Source organism: Letharia columbiana (genome assembly GCF_014066305.1).
Source record: "Letharia columbiana isolate WasteWater2 chromosome Unknown Sc0000001_s0, whole genome shotgun sequence".
Classification (NCBI taxonomy): domain Eukaryota; kingdom Fungi; phylum Ascomycota; class Lecanoromycetes; order Lecanorales; family Parmeliaceae; genus Letharia; species Letharia columbiana.
The window spans coordinates 1265890-1283803 of record NW_023501037.1 but is presented as its reverse complement, the minus strand read 5'-3'; the positions used below and the strand labels follow the sequence as shown (position 1 = coordinate 1283803).

The 17914-nt window shown below is 49.8% G+C and overlaps 7 protein-coding genes across 7 annotated transcripts; 3 read left to right on the top strand and 4 right to left on the bottom strand.

Moving 5' to 3' along the window:
- Positions 1 to 45: 45 nt before the first annotated feature.
- Positions 46 to 796, bottom strand: HO173_000977 (uncharacterized protein; the record flags this gene model as incomplete). Its single annotated transcript, XM_037302924.1, has 4 exons — positions 46 to 94; positions 227 to 379; positions 566 to 672; positions 746 to 796. 4 exons carry the CDS (start codon positions 794 to 796, stop codon positions 46 to 48), a joined length of 360 nt encoding a protein of 119 aa, XP_037170431.1.
- Positions 797 to 2630: 1834 nt separating this feature from the next.
- On the top strand, positions 2631 to 4367 carry HO173_000976 (uncharacterized protein; the record flags this gene model as incomplete). The annotated part of the gene is made up of 5 exons (XM_037302923.1): positions 2631 to 2922; positions 2977 to 3346; positions 3399 to 3769; positions 3836 to 4175; positions 4238 to 4367. 5 exons carry the CDS (start codon positions 2631 to 2633, stop codon positions 4365 to 4367), a joined length of 1503 nt encoding a protein of 500 aa, XP_037170430.1.
- Positions 4368 to 4632: 265 nt separating this feature from the next.
- HO173_000975 (uncharacterized protein) lies at positions 4633 to 5002 on the bottom strand (the record flags this gene model as incomplete). The annotated part of the gene is made up of 2 exons (XM_037302922.1): positions 4633 to 4808; positions 4864 to 5002. The coding sequence occupies 2 exons, from the start codon at positions 5000 to 5002 to the stop codon at positions 4633 to 4635; spliced, it is 315 nt and encodes a 104-aa protein (XP_037170429.1).
- Positions 5003 to 8222: 3220 nt separating this feature from the next.
- On the bottom strand, positions 8223 to 10271 carry HO173_000974 (uncharacterized protein; the record flags this gene model as incomplete). Its single annotated transcript, XM_037302921.1, has 12 exons — positions 8223 to 8438; positions 8486 to 8525; positions 8618 to 8638; positions 8692 to 8721; positions 8780 to 8936; positions 8990 to 9231; positions 9323 to 9432; positions 9525 to 9575; positions 9657 to 9688; positions 9781 to 9913; positions 9967 to 10024; positions 10114 to 10271. The coding sequence occupies 12 exons, from the start codon at positions 10269 to 10271 to the stop codon at positions 8223 to 8225; spliced, it is 1248 nt and encodes a 415-aa protein (XP_037170428.1).
- Positions 10272 to 11733: 1462 nt separating this feature from the next.
- Positions 11734 to 13224, top strand: HO173_000973 (uncharacterized protein; the record flags this gene model as incomplete). The annotated part of the gene is made up of 5 exons (XM_037302920.1): positions 11734 to 11801; positions 11862 to 11905; positions 11960 to 12085; positions 12137 to 12225; positions 12280 to 13224. The coding sequence occupies 5 exons, from the start codon at positions 11734 to 11736 to the stop codon at positions 13222 to 13224; spliced, it is 1272 nt and encodes a 423-aa protein (XP_037170427.1).
- A 177-nt stretch (positions 13225 to 13401) lies between these two features.
- HO173_000972 (uncharacterized protein) lies at positions 13402 to 14134 on the bottom strand (the record flags this gene model as incomplete). Its single annotated transcript, XM_037302919.1, has 5 exons — positions 13402 to 13436; positions 13497 to 13662; positions 13724 to 13769; positions 13831 to 13930; positions 14008 to 14134. 5 exons carry the CDS (start codon positions 14132 to 14134, stop codon positions 13402 to 13404), a joined length of 474 nt encoding a protein of 157 aa, XP_037170426.1.
- A 1121-nt stretch (positions 14135 to 15255) lies between these two features.
- Positions 15256 to 17467, top strand: HO173_000971 (uncharacterized protein; the record flags this gene model as incomplete). Its single annotated transcript, XM_037302918.1, has 7 exons — positions 15256 to 15327; positions 15389 to 15405; positions 15468 to 15540; positions 15594 to 15737; positions 15788 to 16696; positions 16747 to 16936; positions 16986 to 17467. The coding sequence occupies 7 exons, from the start codon at positions 15256 to 15258 to the stop codon at positions 17465 to 17467; spliced, it is 1887 nt and encodes a 628-aa protein (XP_037170425.1).
- Between the last annotated feature and the right edge of the window lie 447 nt (positions 17468 to 17914).

Genomic DNA, 17914 nt, shown 5'->3' with positions numbered 1-17914 from the left:
TGGGTGGACGCCATGACTCCATCGATCCTCTCCACAGTGATTGTTCTACTTCGTAACGTTCTTGGGCGTGATTGTATACGTAGGGCGAACGAATCTGTAGGCCAAAGGTGTCAGCGAATCCCATGCTCAAAGCCCGGTCACCCCCGGCTCTCATGATTGGAGCCAAGCACACTCCTAGCTCTCCCCCTCCGCCTTCACACCCACGGAAAGGACAAGCAAAGCTCACCTGTCCGAATGATAGACCTTCGACTCCCCACCCATCAGCTCCTTCTCCCTCGCCTTGTCAGCCCACGTCCGCCGCACCAGATCCCGGTCCTCCTCCGCTTGAAGCATGGGTATCAGGTGTATGCGTGCCCACATCTTCTCCCGAGCGAGTTCACTGTACCGGGACCAACGAGTCAGCCCGCTGTAAACCCCATTGACGCCGAATGCCCCTTCCGATCCTTCCTGCTATCCCCGCACAGGGGGGAAGACGGAAAGCCCAAGCCCCAAATCCCGTCTCCGTACGCCCTCGTCGACTGCCGACGCTGGGTGGAAAGGGTCGGAGGAGATGACGACGACGTACTTTTGCTCTCTGATTCCCTTGCCGGTTTTGTAGAGTCCGTAGGTGCAGATGAGGCCCATCGCGAAGAGGTAGTAGGAAGGGCGGAAACCGCGCGCGGGGAGGTTGCGCTGTTGGATGGGACATTCGGTCAGCTTGTTTTTCCTGGCGTCAGTTGGCAATGGGTATAAGCGGTAGGCTGACCTTGTACTGTACGGGCTCGTAGCCGCCGGATGGCGGGAGGTCCTGAGCCATGGCTTTGAGGGTGGTTGAGATGCTCGAGCTACGGTGAACCTGGGAGGAAGGTTGAGGATGGGGCTAGACTGGTTTAGGTATAATCACTCCTGAAAATCAAATGCGACGACTTGAGACGGAACAAAATGCCTTGTCTCTCAGTGATAGAATGCTACTGATTTTCTAATTCCTGCATATATTCCATACCCCAAAGTTTCCGCTAGAATGCAACAAATCTTCATCCTACGTTGTAGAGATGCCGCTGCCCGGCCGCAAAAGTCATAATTGCTAGGCTCTCCTCCAAGACTCGAGGAGAGTAGTATGCAAGAGACGTATTCCCAATTGAGTTGTGGATTTAGTTGAATTATGAAGATACTCCCATCCCGTCTTTGCTTGATGGGGGGACGGGCTAAGAAGAGATGACCGAGCAGGAACGCATGATGGCGTGCAAAGCACTGGAGGTGTATGCAGGTTCAGTTGAGTGTCATGATCATAATGTGAGGAGAATCGTAGATCATCTGGAAAGTGCAGGCGAGTAGGAGGACCCCTGTATCATATCTGTGAGTGACGATTGAGCCAAAGGGGCAGCTTATGAGGCATATCCGATGGTGGAAGGGCCACTGATGGAGCATTTGGGTCAGTACTATAACAGCGGCATAGAGAATATCGGCCACCAGGCCTCTTTCGTTTGGTACGGACCTCGGTGGGCGCAAGCTGCTACAGCACCTTCGCGCCTATAGAAAGCGTATACAATTGAGGGAGGTGTCCGAGTGCCCTGCATTACCCATTTCCCAGGACTGCGAACCAAAGAGGTCGTCGATACTTTCTGCGACCGCGATGGACATTGCTCCTATCATCCTGGAGACAGCAAGTATCCAACATCCTGCACCAAGTTTCCAGGGCTGCAAGGCAGTGCTCGTGCGAGGGAAGAGCATGTCTCAATGGCTCAAAGGGCACGAAGAGCAATTGCACGAGCAAAGCTGGGATTGTTACCGCCGAGGTGCTATCCGGAAATGCAACTGAAAAGTACACTCCATCTCGAAGCCGAAAGGTACGGAAGCCTGGCAGCTGTACGATCTGTCGAAATATCCTGGTGAGATCGAAGACCTCGCTGAGAAGTGACCGCAGAAGCTCGAGGCGCAGCTGGGACACTGGGAGAAGTATGTCACGGATTGCGGTGTGAGAGCGTTGTAGCCAGGGCTGGGAAGGTATAAGATGGCTCCCAAGGATTAAGTGGCCTAGACGTGACCTGTTTGCTTAGAAGTGATATAAAAGGTTGATTTTGACTGAGCCTTTAGGAAAATGCGTTGATGGAGTATCATCGAATGAGTGCTTAGCTGAGCGGGACATTGCCAGTAGTTCAGTCAAATTGTAAGTCCGGCGATTGACCAGCGGGGAGGATCGGTCAACAATTGCCACCATTTTTCATTCTTCATTCTCATTTTCGAGAAATGTTCAATCTTGCACCGCAACTACTTTTTCTGACCGAGTATCAAATGCCAAATTGAAGACTGAAGAGTAGCAATATGATCAATACATGATGATCAGGCTCATGCTTCCTTCCCACGGTAGTCAGCATAGCTATGCACTTGCCCAAAATTACCAATCCAATTCAATTCAACTCAATTCAGCGCTCGTCATTTCCCATTCGGACGGTCCCTAAGTCGGTGCCGGCGATGTTTCCTCCCCTTAGTTACCATGTAAAATCGCTTACCTCACCTCACATTCGTCTGTCCCACTCCATCATACAACCACCATTATCTTTACCCTTGAGAGTGTCTTCAATCCTTCATATTCTTTCCACACCATTTCTTCAAACGACTGCGTGCATCATCTCCCGTCTGTCGCTTCCATCATGGCTTCTCCCGAGCGTGCTCCTCGTCTTCTGATGGTCTCTAACAAAACTCCTGTCGTCATCAAGCTGTCCACGGAAGGGTCGTACAGCTTTTCTCAAGGCTCAGGTGGTTTGATAAGCGGTGTAAGTGGCCTATCGCAGACAATACCATACACCTGGTACGGCTGGCCCGGCCTAGAGATTCCTGAAGCAGAGACTGCTGCCCTGTCCAGTCGGTTGAGAGACGACTTCGCATCTGTACCAGTCTTTCTCGACGACGAGCTTGCAGACCGCTACTACAACGGCTTCGCGAGTAGGGTTCCCCTAGCCTGACACACACGGACATGAGCTGATCGCCTTTCACTAGATTCCATTCTATGGCCTATCTTCCACTATCACCCGGGTGAGATGAACTTCAGCGAGGATGCCTGGTCAGCATACAAGAAGGTCAACCGGATATTTGCTAAGACCGTTGCCAAAGATGTGAAGGACGGAGATATTGTCTGGATCCATGACTTCCATCTTTTCCTTGTGCCATCCATGCTGCGAGAGGAAATCGGTCCCAATGTGAACGTCAAGATTGGATTCTTCCTCCACACGACCTTCCCTTCCTCGGAAGTCTACCGCATTCTGCCTGTCCGGAATGAGATTTTGCTTGGAGTCTTGCACAGCGATCTGATTGGGTTCCACACAAATTCCTATGCACGCCACTTTTTGAGCAGTTGCTCTAGCGTCCTGTAAGCATGATTTTTGGGCAAAGAGGAAAATGATGGCTAACAAGCAACCAAGTGGTCTGCCTACGACGAGTCGAAACGTTACATTCCAGGGCAGGATCGTAAATGTTGGGACATTTCCTATCGGGATACAACCAGAGCGATTCACTCAAACTCTTGCCGAGACCAAAGTTCAGGAGCGGATAGCAGCGCTCGAACGCGAGTTTAAGGGACGCAAGCTCATGGTTGGCGTCGATCGGTTGGACTATGTCAAAGGACTTCCGCAGAAGCTTCGGGCTTTGGAAGTGCTTCTGACAAACCATCCCGAGCTTGTTGGGTCTGTTGTCTTGGTACAGATTGCTATTCCCACTCGTGGTGAAGTGGAAGAATACCAAAATCTTCGTGTGCTGGTCAACGAGCTTGTTGGTAGAATTAATGGAAAATTCGGTGAGCCAGCCTCGCTTTGGCCGTTCCCTCAGGGATAGCGCATGTCCTAACATTCTACTCTTCTAGGAACGATCGAGTATACACCAATTCACTTCATGCATCAGTCCATGGCTTTCGAGGAGTTGTTAGCTCTCTACGCCATGTCGGATGCTTGCGTCATTGCATCAACCCGCGATGGGATGAATCTAGTATCCTTTGAATACATCGCTTGCCAACAAAAGCGCCATGGATCATTGGTACTTAGTGAGTTTGCCGGCTCAGCTCAGAGTCTCACTGGATCCCTTATTGTCAATCCGTGGAACATAGACGAGATGGCAAGGGCCATGCAAAAAGCTCTTACTATGGAAAATTGGGAACGAGCCGAACGGTTCGAGCAGATGAACGGCTATGTTCAGAACAACACAAGGTATGTTCGAGCGTCTTCGTCGACCAATGCCCATACAGCGAATACTGATCAAGCCGTTGTAGTGCTTTCTGGGGTGCGTCATTCATCAAAGAGCTGAAGAGCGTTGGGGAGGAGCCAGAACGCTTATTGAAGTTCGGCCGGGATCCTCCTCCGATCAAGATAGACTGGAGGAGCTATGACGGTGAAGCGTGAACTATGAGGCCTGGAGGTTTCACAACCCTGAGTTATTATTATAGACAGCGGCATTGATAGACAGCAACATTATTAGACAGGGTCATTCCTCCTCTCCTTCATGAACACCAGCCGGACCAAGACGGGAAAGGCGCTCGCCCACGTGATTTAGGGCTGTTCTCTGTTGGCAGCGGCGAGTTCCGTTCAATGCACCATACTCCATACACATTGCGCCATTCGCTGAATGCAATGTCAATGTCTCCTGAGCCCCACTGCCCCCATATCTTTATTGCGACTGCTTTTTCTCCCATTCCTCAGGTGTGAAGCACTTTGGTGTCCAGGCATGAATAGCTGCAATCTCACTCTTCAAGGCTGAATTGACGAGTCGATGTCGTGCGAGACTATTCTTCTTCTCAAAGAGGGGTGAGACGATCATGGCTTGAAACATCTGGCCACAGCCGCCTGAGAAGGGTCAGCACGAGCAGACCATGCGCTTCTCTGGGCATATTTCTCTGACCTGACATGTCTTCTATGTCAACATGTTTCGCTTCTAGCTTCTCGGTTATGGTCCTCTGCAAAGACTCGGTGGTGACGCCGGATGTGTTGGCGACGCCCTCTGCTTGGGCGTCGGTTTCCGCCGCCGACGGAGCGCTCATCTTGGCGTACGAGTACGATTTGGGGAACGTCGCGCGAAGACCGCCAAGTCTCTGACCTGAGGAACGAAGACGTACAAGACTGTTGAGGCGCTGCATGAATGAACAAGATGCGATAGGAAGACCACCTCCAATTGTCAGACGTCTAGAGATACTATGCGGAATGAGGTAAAGTAACCTCAGTCTCACCCCTTATCAGGTCTAGGGTGACCGCCGCTCTACCTATTCAACCTACCTTACGTGCTTAGGTGGATTGAACACGGCAAAGCGGCGGCGCTAATACGGAAAGGAGTCGTCAATGGGGCACGGCGTCAGTTCACAAGATACTAAGAAAATATTCTAAACCCCTTGACATCCCCTTGCTGTCTTTTCACCACATCCATTCTTAAGTAACCCTCTGCTCAAACCCCCTTCAATGTTGCGCTTTGAACGGCGGTTCGCACTAAACTGTTCCAATAGAGTTCTTAGCTTTAGCGCTGCGCTGATAGGCTAGAGCAAACAGTTGGGCAAGTAGGCTGAAAGCCTTGGAAGCCAAATGCTGGATCGTGTCATTGCTGCCACTGAAATCGGGAGTAACAAGCACCCGGCCTGGGAATAATTCCCTTCGTGCAGACGTTGTTGCAAGGAAAACGATGCACGTGTCACCACGTGCATCAAAAGCTGCAGAAGAAATTGCGTTATATGCATAGCGACGTTTGAACGTGCTTAAGCAGAAGACTAGGCTCGTCACCGTCACCACCGGGATGTTTGCGAATCTTTGCGGCGAACTCGGCGAGCTCCTTCTCGGTCATCGATTATCTGTCTTGCTGTTTCCTGCTTTCATGCGAACTTTCACCAAGCTTTTCTTAGAATATTGCTCTTTTGATTTGGTTCCCCTGTTAGGTCAGCAGTATCTATCGCAACATACTCAACGAACTCACCACTATGGTGTTGGCAACGTCTGGCGTCTTCGTGTTCTCTAGGCTACTTGCAGCCTCTGGTCATACAGGTACCTTCGCGGGCCTTTTACTGCCGTACGTCGCAAGTCTCAACATGTTTAACCTATTCCAATTCCGATTTTAGCACATTTTTCGAACAGGGACCGCAACGTTTGGAAAGACACATCTCGGCGTGCTTAAGCATTCCCAGCTTCGGGCCTCGTGTACTGCAACCACTACAGATTTTCATACGACATTCTGCGCCGTGATCTTTCCATTCCGGTTTTGGCACAGACCTCGAACACCGCCCGCAACGCTTCCAAAGGCATACTTCTTTAATGACGATTTGCATCCGCTTTGTTTGCAGAGACCACTTTACATGCTCGACAGATGATCGCTCCTGTATGCTTCCGTACATAGCGGCCCAGTTCTTCGCTCTTTTTGAATCTTTGCCGACAATTGGGTTACTCGCAACCCGAACCGAGGTTGCAATTTTTACGATGATCGGCATACTCTGTCTTCAGAATGGGCTTATTGCAACTTACGCACTGCGTCCATAGACAAAGTTTCTGGTGTCGCGATGCATTCGTGGTGTTTGTAAGTTTGCAAAGTTCACATGTGATCTTTCCCCTGTGTTCTCGCACATGCTTGTTGTATTGGCTTGTTTCTTTAAACGTGCTTCACGGCTGGCCACTCACAGACCCACTCCGGGTTCGAAGGTCCTGCGCCCCATTGCTCTTGCTTGTATGGTCCCAGGTCTTTCATGCCTTGGAAATGCGTGTTGTTCTCATGTTCCCCCACAGCTCTCTGTGGAAACGGTCCCCTCACAATAGCGGCATCTGAATGTCATCGGGCCCGTTCGAACCATCAGAAATGAAGTCTTCAACTTCTTGAGCGTTCTCGACCGCGTAGTCCTGTAAAAGCTCTTGCTCCGATACGTTGTCATTGGGAAGGTTAGCGCTGTCCTCAGGTCGCGCAGCAATTCGGAAATAAGGTCAGCAAATTGCTGATATTCGTCGAAGACTTTTGTGGAGTGTCGATGGTTTTGCCGCCTTGTCGGACCGTTTCCATGCTTATTGGGACTATTCTTACCATCCTCAGTGGGGGTTTGATGCAGAGCAGGATGGAAATCCCAGTGTGACACGAGGCTGCCGAACCTCGGTACTTCGTTGCCTTTAGGTGTTGCCACGGCAGTTTTCGAAGACAAGCAATCTGCCAAAGCAACGACCGTAAGGATGCAATTATACTGGGGTTCCGAGCAACGATGCAAGATCGCCGTCCCACAGCTGACGGTGCGTTAATGTTGGAGCTCGGGTGTCATCCTGTGCTCATGCCTGGCAAGCGTCGTTGCTGTGGAGGAAGAGTGTCCGAATCGGACGGTGTAAGACTTTTCCTTTGAGCGTGTCGATGATCTCTTAGCCGAGAAGGTAACACAGAAGTCAAGAAGGCTGGACGCGGGTCCGGAAAGCGCGAGATTCAGGCTTTCCGGGTTACTTGATCACTTTGCAGAGGGCGATCAGCCTTATCTGAGGGGCACATCCGTACCAATGTTGATCTGGTTTGCAGAAGTCAGCAGGTGTCGCCGCTTACAGAATTCTAGTCTCCGGGACATGACTTGAGGTGGCAAATCTCCGGGCCGGCATAGAACTGGAAGTGTTGACCACGAAGAACGCTACCACAACTGATTTAAGATCTTCACCTTGCTAGAAAACAGCGTTTGAGGTTCAATGTCACGACCGATCTGAGACGGCAGCTCTTGTACCATTGGTCATGGTGGCGGCCTTCTAAAGGATCGCCGCAAGCTTTGGAAGTTGGAAGCCTTGGCTGTGAAGAAGTTTGAACGTCGAGAGGAAATATGCACATGTCGCCTTCGGTCAATCCTGACACGCGGATGCATTCTCGCAGAAGGCGTATGCAGCATCGTTAGCATTGATACACCACAGTCCGACTTTCATGACGGTCTCATTCTCCGCGTCCGACAATGTCAGAGCCCCCATGATCTACTCCGTGTTACGCCGCTTCGTCGACCAATTGTCCCTTTGACAAAGTCTTGTTCAGCATGACGCCGCTGATAGTGGACCGCAAATATTCTTGAATTAATATCGAGACGGCATCTGCGGAACCTCCTCAGAGGTTTCCTGGGCTTCGGTGCGTGAAATGGATGTCGATCATTGTCATTAATTCTATCAGCCAAGAAGGCACTTATCTAGCCCTATGTGCCTCATGACTATCCGATGGTCTGCACATGAGTGTCGTTGCTTCAGGATCTCCACACACATATCCTGAAGTACCTTGTATCGAAAGTCTCAAGCTTTCGCCAGATCATTTCCCTCCTCCAATTTCGCAAGTCCGTACTTCTTCAAACGGATAGCATTGATGTTGATGAATCCGGTTGTGTCCACAGGGTCGAAATTCAATACGTCCATCGAGGACTCGGACTCATCATACAGCTTCTCAGTCTCTGAGCTTCGGCCCATTATGTCACAGTTGCCCTTGTAAAGTCGGACCTTGACCTCGCCATTCTATAAAGCATGAGCTGATGAGATTAAAACGACGCGGGGAAACTTACGACGCGTTGCTGAGAGAAGAGAAGACTGTTCTCTACGAACCTGTGCAGAGTCCAAGTCAGTCTTATCAGTTCCGGAGCGGTGATCGAGAATAGAGCATCCTAAAATGGAGGGAAAAGTGCGTGGCGACTTACTCTCTTTCGGGGCTGAAGTAGCTGCATCGCGAAGAGTCAGCGATGAAAATGATTACTTGATGATTATAACTTACAGTCCATTGTATAAGATCTCAGTCCAGCTGCTAGGATAGAAGTCAACTCTGGAAACCTGTAAAAGCCCAGAGGCCAGCGAGGACGTACTGGGTAACAAATTGGTCGCGAAGACTTCGGACCCTACCATCAAGGACGAGCCCCTCGAGGTCAAGATGCGCCCAACGTAAAATTGTCATAGCCGGCGAGTCGTAGCACCCTCTGGATTTGATTCCGATGAACCGATTCTCGACTATATCAATCCTTCCTGTAGTGACGATTAGTAAAGGCGAGAAAATTTGAGGAGGGCGCCTTTGTTACCGATGCCATGCTTTTTGCCAATGGTATTCAGAGCATTGAAAAGATCCAAACTATCCGTCCATTCCTTGCCTTCTGAGCTGACCTTGACAGGGACGCCCTTCTCGAAGCGAACGGTGACCTCCTGCGGGGTATTTGGGGCCGTCAAGGGGTCATCGGTGCGTGTCCACATGCCGTCAGGAGGAGGTCGTGATGGATCCTCTAGTTGTCCGCTCTCATAGCTGCAATGAGCTATGTTGTCGTCCCTATCTTGAGGTCAAATGATCGTCTCCTGGGACAACAACAAAAGACCATAGAGTGCAGATGTGATGGAATGAGCGTCGTCATCATACTTACATTGAGTATGGCTTAGCCTTAGTAGATGTGACGGGAATGCCCATCTTCTCGGCGTAGTCAAGTAAATCGTTACGGCCTTGGAAACGCTCGAAAAATGCCGGGTCTCTCCACTGACGTAGTTCTTGGAATCAGTATTACCACTCTGAAGTTGAATTGAAGAGGAATGTCCCAAGGATGAAGCAAAAGGTAGAGGGATACTTGCCGGTGCAATAATTTTTATGCCTGGAGCAAGGGTATGGAAAGCTAGTTCAAACTTCGACAGTCAGTACTGTTATCGTTGAATCGCCATCTTCAAAAAGATGTTGACAGACAACAACTAGCTTCAAATACTTACGCGCACTTGGTCGTTACCCTTTCCTGTACATCCTGTGAAAGGTCTCAAAGTAAGCGGTGGTCTTCTAGCAATGCTCTTAAGAGCGCCGAATCCAGACACAGAGGGAAAAAAGCTGGATATTTACCATGGCTCACGATGTCACAACCTTCCTCTTTGGCAACCTGAATCTGAGCTTTCGATATCACGGGTCGAGCAAGACTGGTACCCAGCAAATATCGGCCTTCGTACTGGGCATTGCACTGGATAGCTCTGAAACACTTTCAACACGTCAGGAGGTCGCATCAGCTTAAGATGAGCGATGGATCCGTACGAATTCTTCAATGAACTCTTTTCGAACATCTCGTATGATTAGTTTTTCCGCACCGATTCTGAAAGTCTTGGTGTCAGTATCTATATTGCAGACTAACAAGCCGAGATAAGCCCTCGGGATTGAAGGAGGTCTCGAAATTGCACTTACTTCATGGCTTTCTCCCTCACCGCCGCCCAGTCTTCCTCCTGCCCGACATCGCCCAAAAAGCATACGACAGTATACTGTGCCTCAAGGAGATACTTTAAGATGCAGGAGGTGTCAAGCCCACCACTGTAAGCTAGACAGATTTTCTGTTTGGGTGCCATTTTGGACAGTGCGTGAGGGTTTTCCAAACGACTGTTGCACCGGCGAGTGAATAGCCAGCTACCAGGATGTTATAGATCTGTTGCACTTGGGGGCGTTGGTGGGATAAGGATGTTTTTTTTGGGAAAGGTAGGAACTTTGCAAATTTTCGTGAACTTGACTTTCGGCGTGGGTGTCGAGCCGACGATAAGCGGCTTAACGCCGGCTTGGCATTATCTCAATATCTGAAGGCAGAACAGTCTTAGAATATATTAAAGTAGGTACAACAGTCTTAGAATATATTAAAGTAGGTAACTATTATAAGTCCTAAGCGTGAATATTTGATCTTAATATTAATTTACTTAATTTGAATTAATTTTTAAAAAAATCATATTTATATTTAAAAAATATATATCAAACTCTAAATATTTTCTTATATAATTAAAATACATATATTATATAGATGTGACGAAGTAACTCGAGGCAATGGATTGTAGCGTGCCTTTCCCGGTCGAAGCCTTTATGTAAGCTCAGGCACCCTATGCGGCAAGAACCATGAAGGCAGTGAAGGCATGGACGGAGCAGGGTCGTTGAATGCGTTGAATGGGTGGTACGCAGAGCGGAGAAAAAGAAATCAACATCAGTTGATCACCTTATATATGATCAAGTAATCGTGCCACGCTTTGAGCTCGTCCCTCGCTAAGTGCTACTCGGCCATACGCAAAACCCGTTTTCACATTGAATTTACGCCACCACAACAACCAGTATGTGTGATAATCGTAACTTAGCGAGGGACGAGCTAAGTGCATCGCAGGATTAGCGCTTTTGAGAAGAGGTTTTCTATAGCGAGAGTTTCAGAGAATACTAGGAGCGTAAGAATTGATAGCAAAATCTTCTCCGTCAGAGCTCTCGTCGTGGAATTATATTGGAGGGTTATGATTCTCACGATCCCCATTATTGAATACTACACCGATAGTATTACCCACAGGGGGAATTTACTTTTAAACGGCATCTGGACTAGACTGTGCGAGAGACGACGCTTCTAGGTGTTCAAACGTTAGGGGTGGGTGAGTAGAAGGACGAGCAGAGGGACGAGCGTTGAGTGCTCATTACCTAGGTAGAGTGCGACGTAGAGAACCACCAGGGTGGGGTACCGTATCACCTCCTGCTTACCCTCAGAGCGGTAGCCTCGAGCGAGCCCTGACAGAGCTGGGGGCACATTTCTGTCGTTTTGTATTGCAAGAGTGAGAGTCGAAGAGTGATTATCACGGAGTGTGGGTGTCGCGTCACCCCCTGCTCAGCTACCTCACTCGCTAAAGCGGCCACGCCCGGGGTACATGTGCTGCCAAGACTTGGGATTCGCTACCACTACCAGCAAAATTTACCCGCGTCGATCTGTTGGGCCTCGATTCATTTGCTCCGTCTGGTGACCTGCTTGTTGACTTTGCGTTCATGCTTCGCAGAGCCTTTGTCCAAGCAGCAAAGATGAGTACCTATACCACCGATAAGGCCTCTCCCTTCACTCGCGCTGTAATCAGCTCCATGAGAAAGCTGTATGATCAGGCGCGTCCCGTTTAGCGCGAGCGATAGGCTGATGCTTTGTTTATTTGCAGATATCCTGAAGCATTGGCTGATCAGAGCTTCGATAACACTGGATGTTGGTCTTTTTAATTGCCGTCCGTTCGAAAACATGCCCTGACAAGATGCAAAGTACTCCTAGAGGCCCCCTTTGATCCCATAAGACGTCAGATGAACTCTGTCCTCCTCACCATCGATCTTACGAAAGCGGTTGCCGATGAGGCTATAGAGCGGAAGGATTGCGTCGTTGTTTCATACCGTATGCTCGTCTAGGGACATGGCTCTCAAACAACGCTCTGACTGAGTCAAGATCCTATCATATTCAAGGGCTTCAAGGCTCTTACTCTGGCAGACACCCAGCAACAGTCCCTGCTACGGCTCGCACTCGAGGGTATAAGCGTACGGCAAGCCTTATCAGTCATCACCATGCTATCGCTGATACTAGTGCTATAGGTCTATAGCCCACATACAGCGGTTGATGCAGCTCCGGGAGGCCTAGGCGATTGGCTTGCGGACATCGTTACAGGAACCCTACCAGGGCCGGAGCCGGAGACCCATACCGCAAGGCCAGAGGGTGGAATCACAGATGCCGCAGGCAAGGATGCAGACGGTAAACCGGGGGGAGAAGAAGTGGGAGGAGAAGGGGGTGGCGAGGAGTCAGCAGACAGGGAGAAAGCCCCGGGGCCAAAAGCGAAGAAACGACCTGGCCGACCCTCGATGGGCCCACGCCAGAGCACATACTCAAAGCCAACCTATCCAAAGCCCGCTGAGCTCGACAAGACAGATCTTTCGCCCTCAACGACGGGTCATTCACGCAACGTAATCCATGCGATCAAGGGCGTTGAGGGCTTTGGCGGAGCGGGCATGGGCCGATTGGTAAAGTTCAAGGAGCCTCAACCCCTCACTCATCTCATCGAGCGCATTGCCCATGGCGTTGGCTCGCCGAAAGGATTCCCCGTTGCCATACCTCAGACACAGCAGGTCGAGGATATCCAGATACGCTCTGTCGGCATATGCGCTGGCTCCGGTCACTCTGTCCTCAAGGATGTGGATGCGGATTTGCTCTTCACTGGGGAGTTGTCGCATCATGACGCGCTGGCTGCGACGGAGAAGGGGAAATGTGTGGTCACACTGTTCCACAGCAATACCGAAAGAGGCTTCCTGAGCAGCGTGCTGAAAGACAAGCTTACAGCGGTGCTTAAGGAAGAGTGGAAGAAAGTTAGGGAAGAGGTGAAGGGGGAGGTCGACACTAATTGGGATTTAGCGGAGGAGTGGGAGGACGCGCTGAAGGATGAAGATGTGCTGGTAGAGTGCAGTGAGAGGGACAGGGATCCATTTGGCATAGTCATATTGCAGAGTTCACCGCAGGTGGGAAAGCCTTTGTCGGACGGATCATGAGAGCTTTTGCGAGGCTTTCTATTGAGCTTTTTGGATCTCTAGCTGTTTTGCGACTCAGCTGTAAACACATGATACCCTTCTGTTTCATGCAATTCATTACTCGTATCGGTCCTTATTATATCACGTCTCCCGGTGCTGTCCCGGTTCAGTGAATGCGATCTGATGATGATGTGGCGCTCAGAGGTTGCCGAGGACCTTCTCAGCAGCGGACTCTGTGTATGCAAGTTAGTATCTGACTTGAGTGATATTTTCTGAAGCTTTGTCCAGCTTACCATTGACTCCGGTGTTGTCGGGCTCCACGTGAGCGCTCTTCACTTTGCCATCCTCAACCACCAATGCGTAACGCTTGCTACGATCCTGGCCAAAGACAGCAGCACTCTCAAACGAGAGGTCAAGGTCCTTAGTGAATTGACCGGACGGATCACCAAGAAAGCGGACCTGTGTTTGAATATTAAAATAAGTTGGGAGCGGATGACAGGATGAGGGTAGGATGTCATACATCAGTCTTGGAGGTTGGGTCAAGGGTTGCACCCCAGGCTTTCATGCTAAACAGGCATCAGCGTCCAAAACATCACTGGAAAGGACACAATGCACAGGACTGCCTACACAAATGGGTCATTGACCGAGACAACAAAGACCTTGCCGGCATTCTTGAGCTTGTCGCTGCCGATGTAGCCAGGGATATGAGTGGCCGAGCAAGAAGGGCCTATTAATCGGTAAGCGTAAGTCTCACGACTAGGGAGCTATTGACTATGTTCAAGCTTGGTTGAGGAGTGTACTTACTGAAGGCTGCTGGCACGCCAATGATGAGGCCTTTGCCGGAGGCGAGCTCTTTGGACAGGTTGACCTTATCACCAGGGGAACCTTCGACGAGGTCGACATTGGGGATGGAATCACCGGCTTTGACCATGTTGGCGAGTGTTTGATGGAAGGTTCGGATGGGTTTGTATGTTGATTGAAGAAGTGTTCGAGCTATGCTTCGAGTGCTGAGCATAGATATGTCTATGTTTGTCTTGAGTGGTTGATAGGAAGGAAAGACAATGACCCCTCGGACGCAAGGGTGGGTTATCGTTCTGCTTCCGCAGTTCCGCCGAATTTTTGCCGTATGCGTAAAGAATAAAATAGTCCACCGTACTCTTACCAGCTTAAAGTACCAGCTTACCGGGAGCAGTCGAGAACCCAAGCACGCAAGATCTAATCCTCAGTCCAAAGCCGGGTCGCAGCTCATCTCTATGGGTCTACAGTGATTGACGGGTTACGGTAGGTCCATTCCAAGATGAAGATTGCTCTCTAGCTTTGCCTCAAAAAAGGCTCCATGTCGAGATCGGGCATACATCCAAGGTTTAAAGCTTTGACCGGGACACACGGTGTGAGGGCTAGGCCTCCCAAATATGCACGAAATGGAAGCATTCAATCACCGACAGAGGATTACCAACCGCTTGATACCAATCTATCAAGTCCATCGATTCCGCCTTTCCTCTGATTGGATGAATACTTGGTACTTGAGTGAGATGCGTGGGAGGGAAATTTAAGCAAGGGCGAACATGGAGAGTGTGTATTGCGGCATGAGATGGACATGTTATGTAAATTTGTAGTCCTCTGATATCTTACCTACCTACCTACCTTAGCTAGATTCAGCGTTGAATCAAATGGAATACTGCTACCGGCAATTCGACGCGTGAAATGACATGGGGAGAGCGATAATTCAAGCCTCGAAAGATATCCTGGCCGGTGCAATCCACAATCAATTGATGCATTGTTGATGCATTATTGATGCATATTGATGCAGCAGGACTCTTTCAGGAAGCGATTGTAGAAATCGTTGCGCTCATGAGTCGTGTAGATACACACGCACTGAATGAAAGTGATTCAATCGCCACCTGCCCCGCGCTCACGCTTGCCTACTTTAGCTCTCGAGCCTAATTGTCCACCATTATTCTCCCAGATGCCGGGGACAGAGAAAGCGAGAGAGGGCAGTTAATCACCATCCCCATCGCCCATTACTTTCCCTTCGCCAATCCAGTCGATCCAATGCGCTTCGACGATAACATGGACGACCGGCAGAGTATTGGCGGTGGGAGCGCAAATAGCTCCAGCGATTTTGTAAGTTACTTCTTCGCCTATCCACCATCCTGACAATAGCGACCTGCTCACTCGTGTCCAGGTGCGAAAGCTTTACAAGTACGCCTGCCTTCATACAATCATCCCTCCTCCCATCAGCATCATGCTAATGACACGATAAGAATGCTGGAGGACCCGTCATACTCTCAAGTCGTCCGGTGGGGCGATGACGGCGGAAGCTTCGTAGTACTTGAGGTGCGAGCAAATGGACACCACCCACCAATCGCTCTAGCTGACTCCCTGCGCAGAATGAAAGGTTCACCAAGTCTATCCTTCCCAAACATTTCAAACATAGCAACTTCGCCAGCTTCGTGCGCCAGCTCAACAAGTATGACTTCCACAAGGTGCGACACAATAATGAAGAGAGTGGGCATTCTCCGTACGGCTCAGGTGTAAGTGGACTATATGAATACTGCGTCTGCTTCACGGCTGATGATCCTAGGCCTGGGAATTCAAGCATCCTGAGTTCAAGGCGAACAACAAAGATTCGTTGGACAATATCCGGCGAAAAGCACCAGCACCCCGGAAACCACCCCAGGTCGTCGAAGAGGCAGCTCCAACCCAACAAATGGATCTTGTGAACACTCAATTAGTAGCCACACAACAGCAACTTCAACAGCTCCAGCAGCGTTATGAGGAACTCAATATACATCACTCAATACTTACGCAAGAGCTAATGAATGTACAAAAGACGGTTGTCAATCATGAACACGTAATGCAAAATGTAATGAGCTACCTGCATTCTGTAGATGCAAGGCAAAGACGGGATAGCAAGATCGGAGGACCGTTCGCACACACCGTGGACAACAACATACCGCCAGCTAACGTGGACCCGGCACAGCAGCAGATTTCTCCCCTGGAGGACGAGCCCGCTTCGCCATTGCAGCATGCAACAAAATTGCTGCACGATCTCAATGCCGATGTCCAGTTGAACTACAAGAATTTGGAGCACATGTCGGATCTGCACAATCGGAATGGCGTGATGTCCACTCCACCTCCAGATGGGTCTCGCGTTCATGCAAGGGCGCCAACATCCGCTGGCTCAAGCTCATCAATGGATTATGCCAAACTCCATGGAGATTCAGAAGCCATAGTCTATCCTGTCGGCCAATCGAACGGTATCGATCCAATGTACAGCGAGCATATCCACAATATACCATATCCCATGCCATCGAAAGAAAACGAGGCCGTAGACTCGCGAATGTCCGCGCCAGCAGCCCGGAAGAAGAGTACGCAGGTCGATCCGGGCTGGGTTAGGGCTCCTCAAATATTGCTCGTTGAAGACGACCCAACCTGTCGAAGGATTGGAAGCAAATTCCTGTACTCTTTTCGCTGCGCGATAGACAGTGCTGTGAGTTGTTGTCGAAAGTGGATTTTCTTGGGAGATGCTGATGGTTGTAGTTCGATGGGTTGGAGGCCGTCAACAAAATGAATGCAGGTTCAAAGTATGACTTGGTGCTAATGGATATAATTATGCCGAACCTTGATGGCGTTTCCGCAACACATTTGATACGGCAATTTGATCACACCCCAATCATAGCCATGACTTCAAACATACGCAGTGATGATATCTCCATGTACTTCCAACACGGTAAGTAGTCTGCTTGTCAATTCAACACAGAGTCTTGACGAAGAGACAGGTATGAACGATGTCCTCCCCAAGCCTTTTACCAAGGAAGGTCTTTTGAACATGCTCGAGAAGCATTTGGGGCATTTAAAGCACATGGCAGATGGGATGGAGCCGATGGCGCCTCATCCAGGGTCTTCGATACCCCAAAGTTCCGCTGCACAGTCTTTAAAAGACGAAAGCTCTCCAGCTCAGTCACCGTCAACTATATCGAACTGGCAATCGCCAGGACAATTTACTGGCATCTCACCTACTCACGCAGCCACACCACATCAGTTCATGCACCCTATGCATGCCGGATATAGTCAGGAGCAAAGTCCGGTCCAATTTCAAACTCCTCACACGCCTCTCGGTGCTCCACGGCAGATGCAGCACCGAAGACAGATCTCAGAGATCGGAGGTGAAGACATATCGAGTGATCCCAAACGTCAACGGATGTACGACCAGTCAAACCCTCTAGGAATGAACCCAATGCACCCAGGCCGGCCCCGATAGCACAGTGTGACCCTTGTCCGTGAACAGCTTTCTGATTTTTGCAAAGTTGCATCGATGTTGTCTTAAAGATTGCGATGGCCATTTAACAATGATATGTTGCATATATTAGCAGATGTGCAAAAGTGATAAAAAGGCGATTTTCGGGGATCCTCTAAGGCTTTCGTTTGGCAGCGTGGCGTGATGAGTCTGGGTCTTCATTTCTGTGAATTTCATGGAGCCATCCTAGAAGAAGAGGGTTGGCTGTCAGGTCGAGAAAGCGCTCGATGTAGGATTTGCAGGTCGACGAGAATGCATTATGACTCGAGTCTATTTGAGCTATCTGCAAAATGAGTAATTCTCTTGAGGAGAAGGATTGGGGAATGAAGAGCGAGGGGTCGTTGATTTAAGTATTGCTCTATAAGAAATCCAGGCCTTGAGGTCTTTTTGTTCTGGACTCGTGAGGAACAC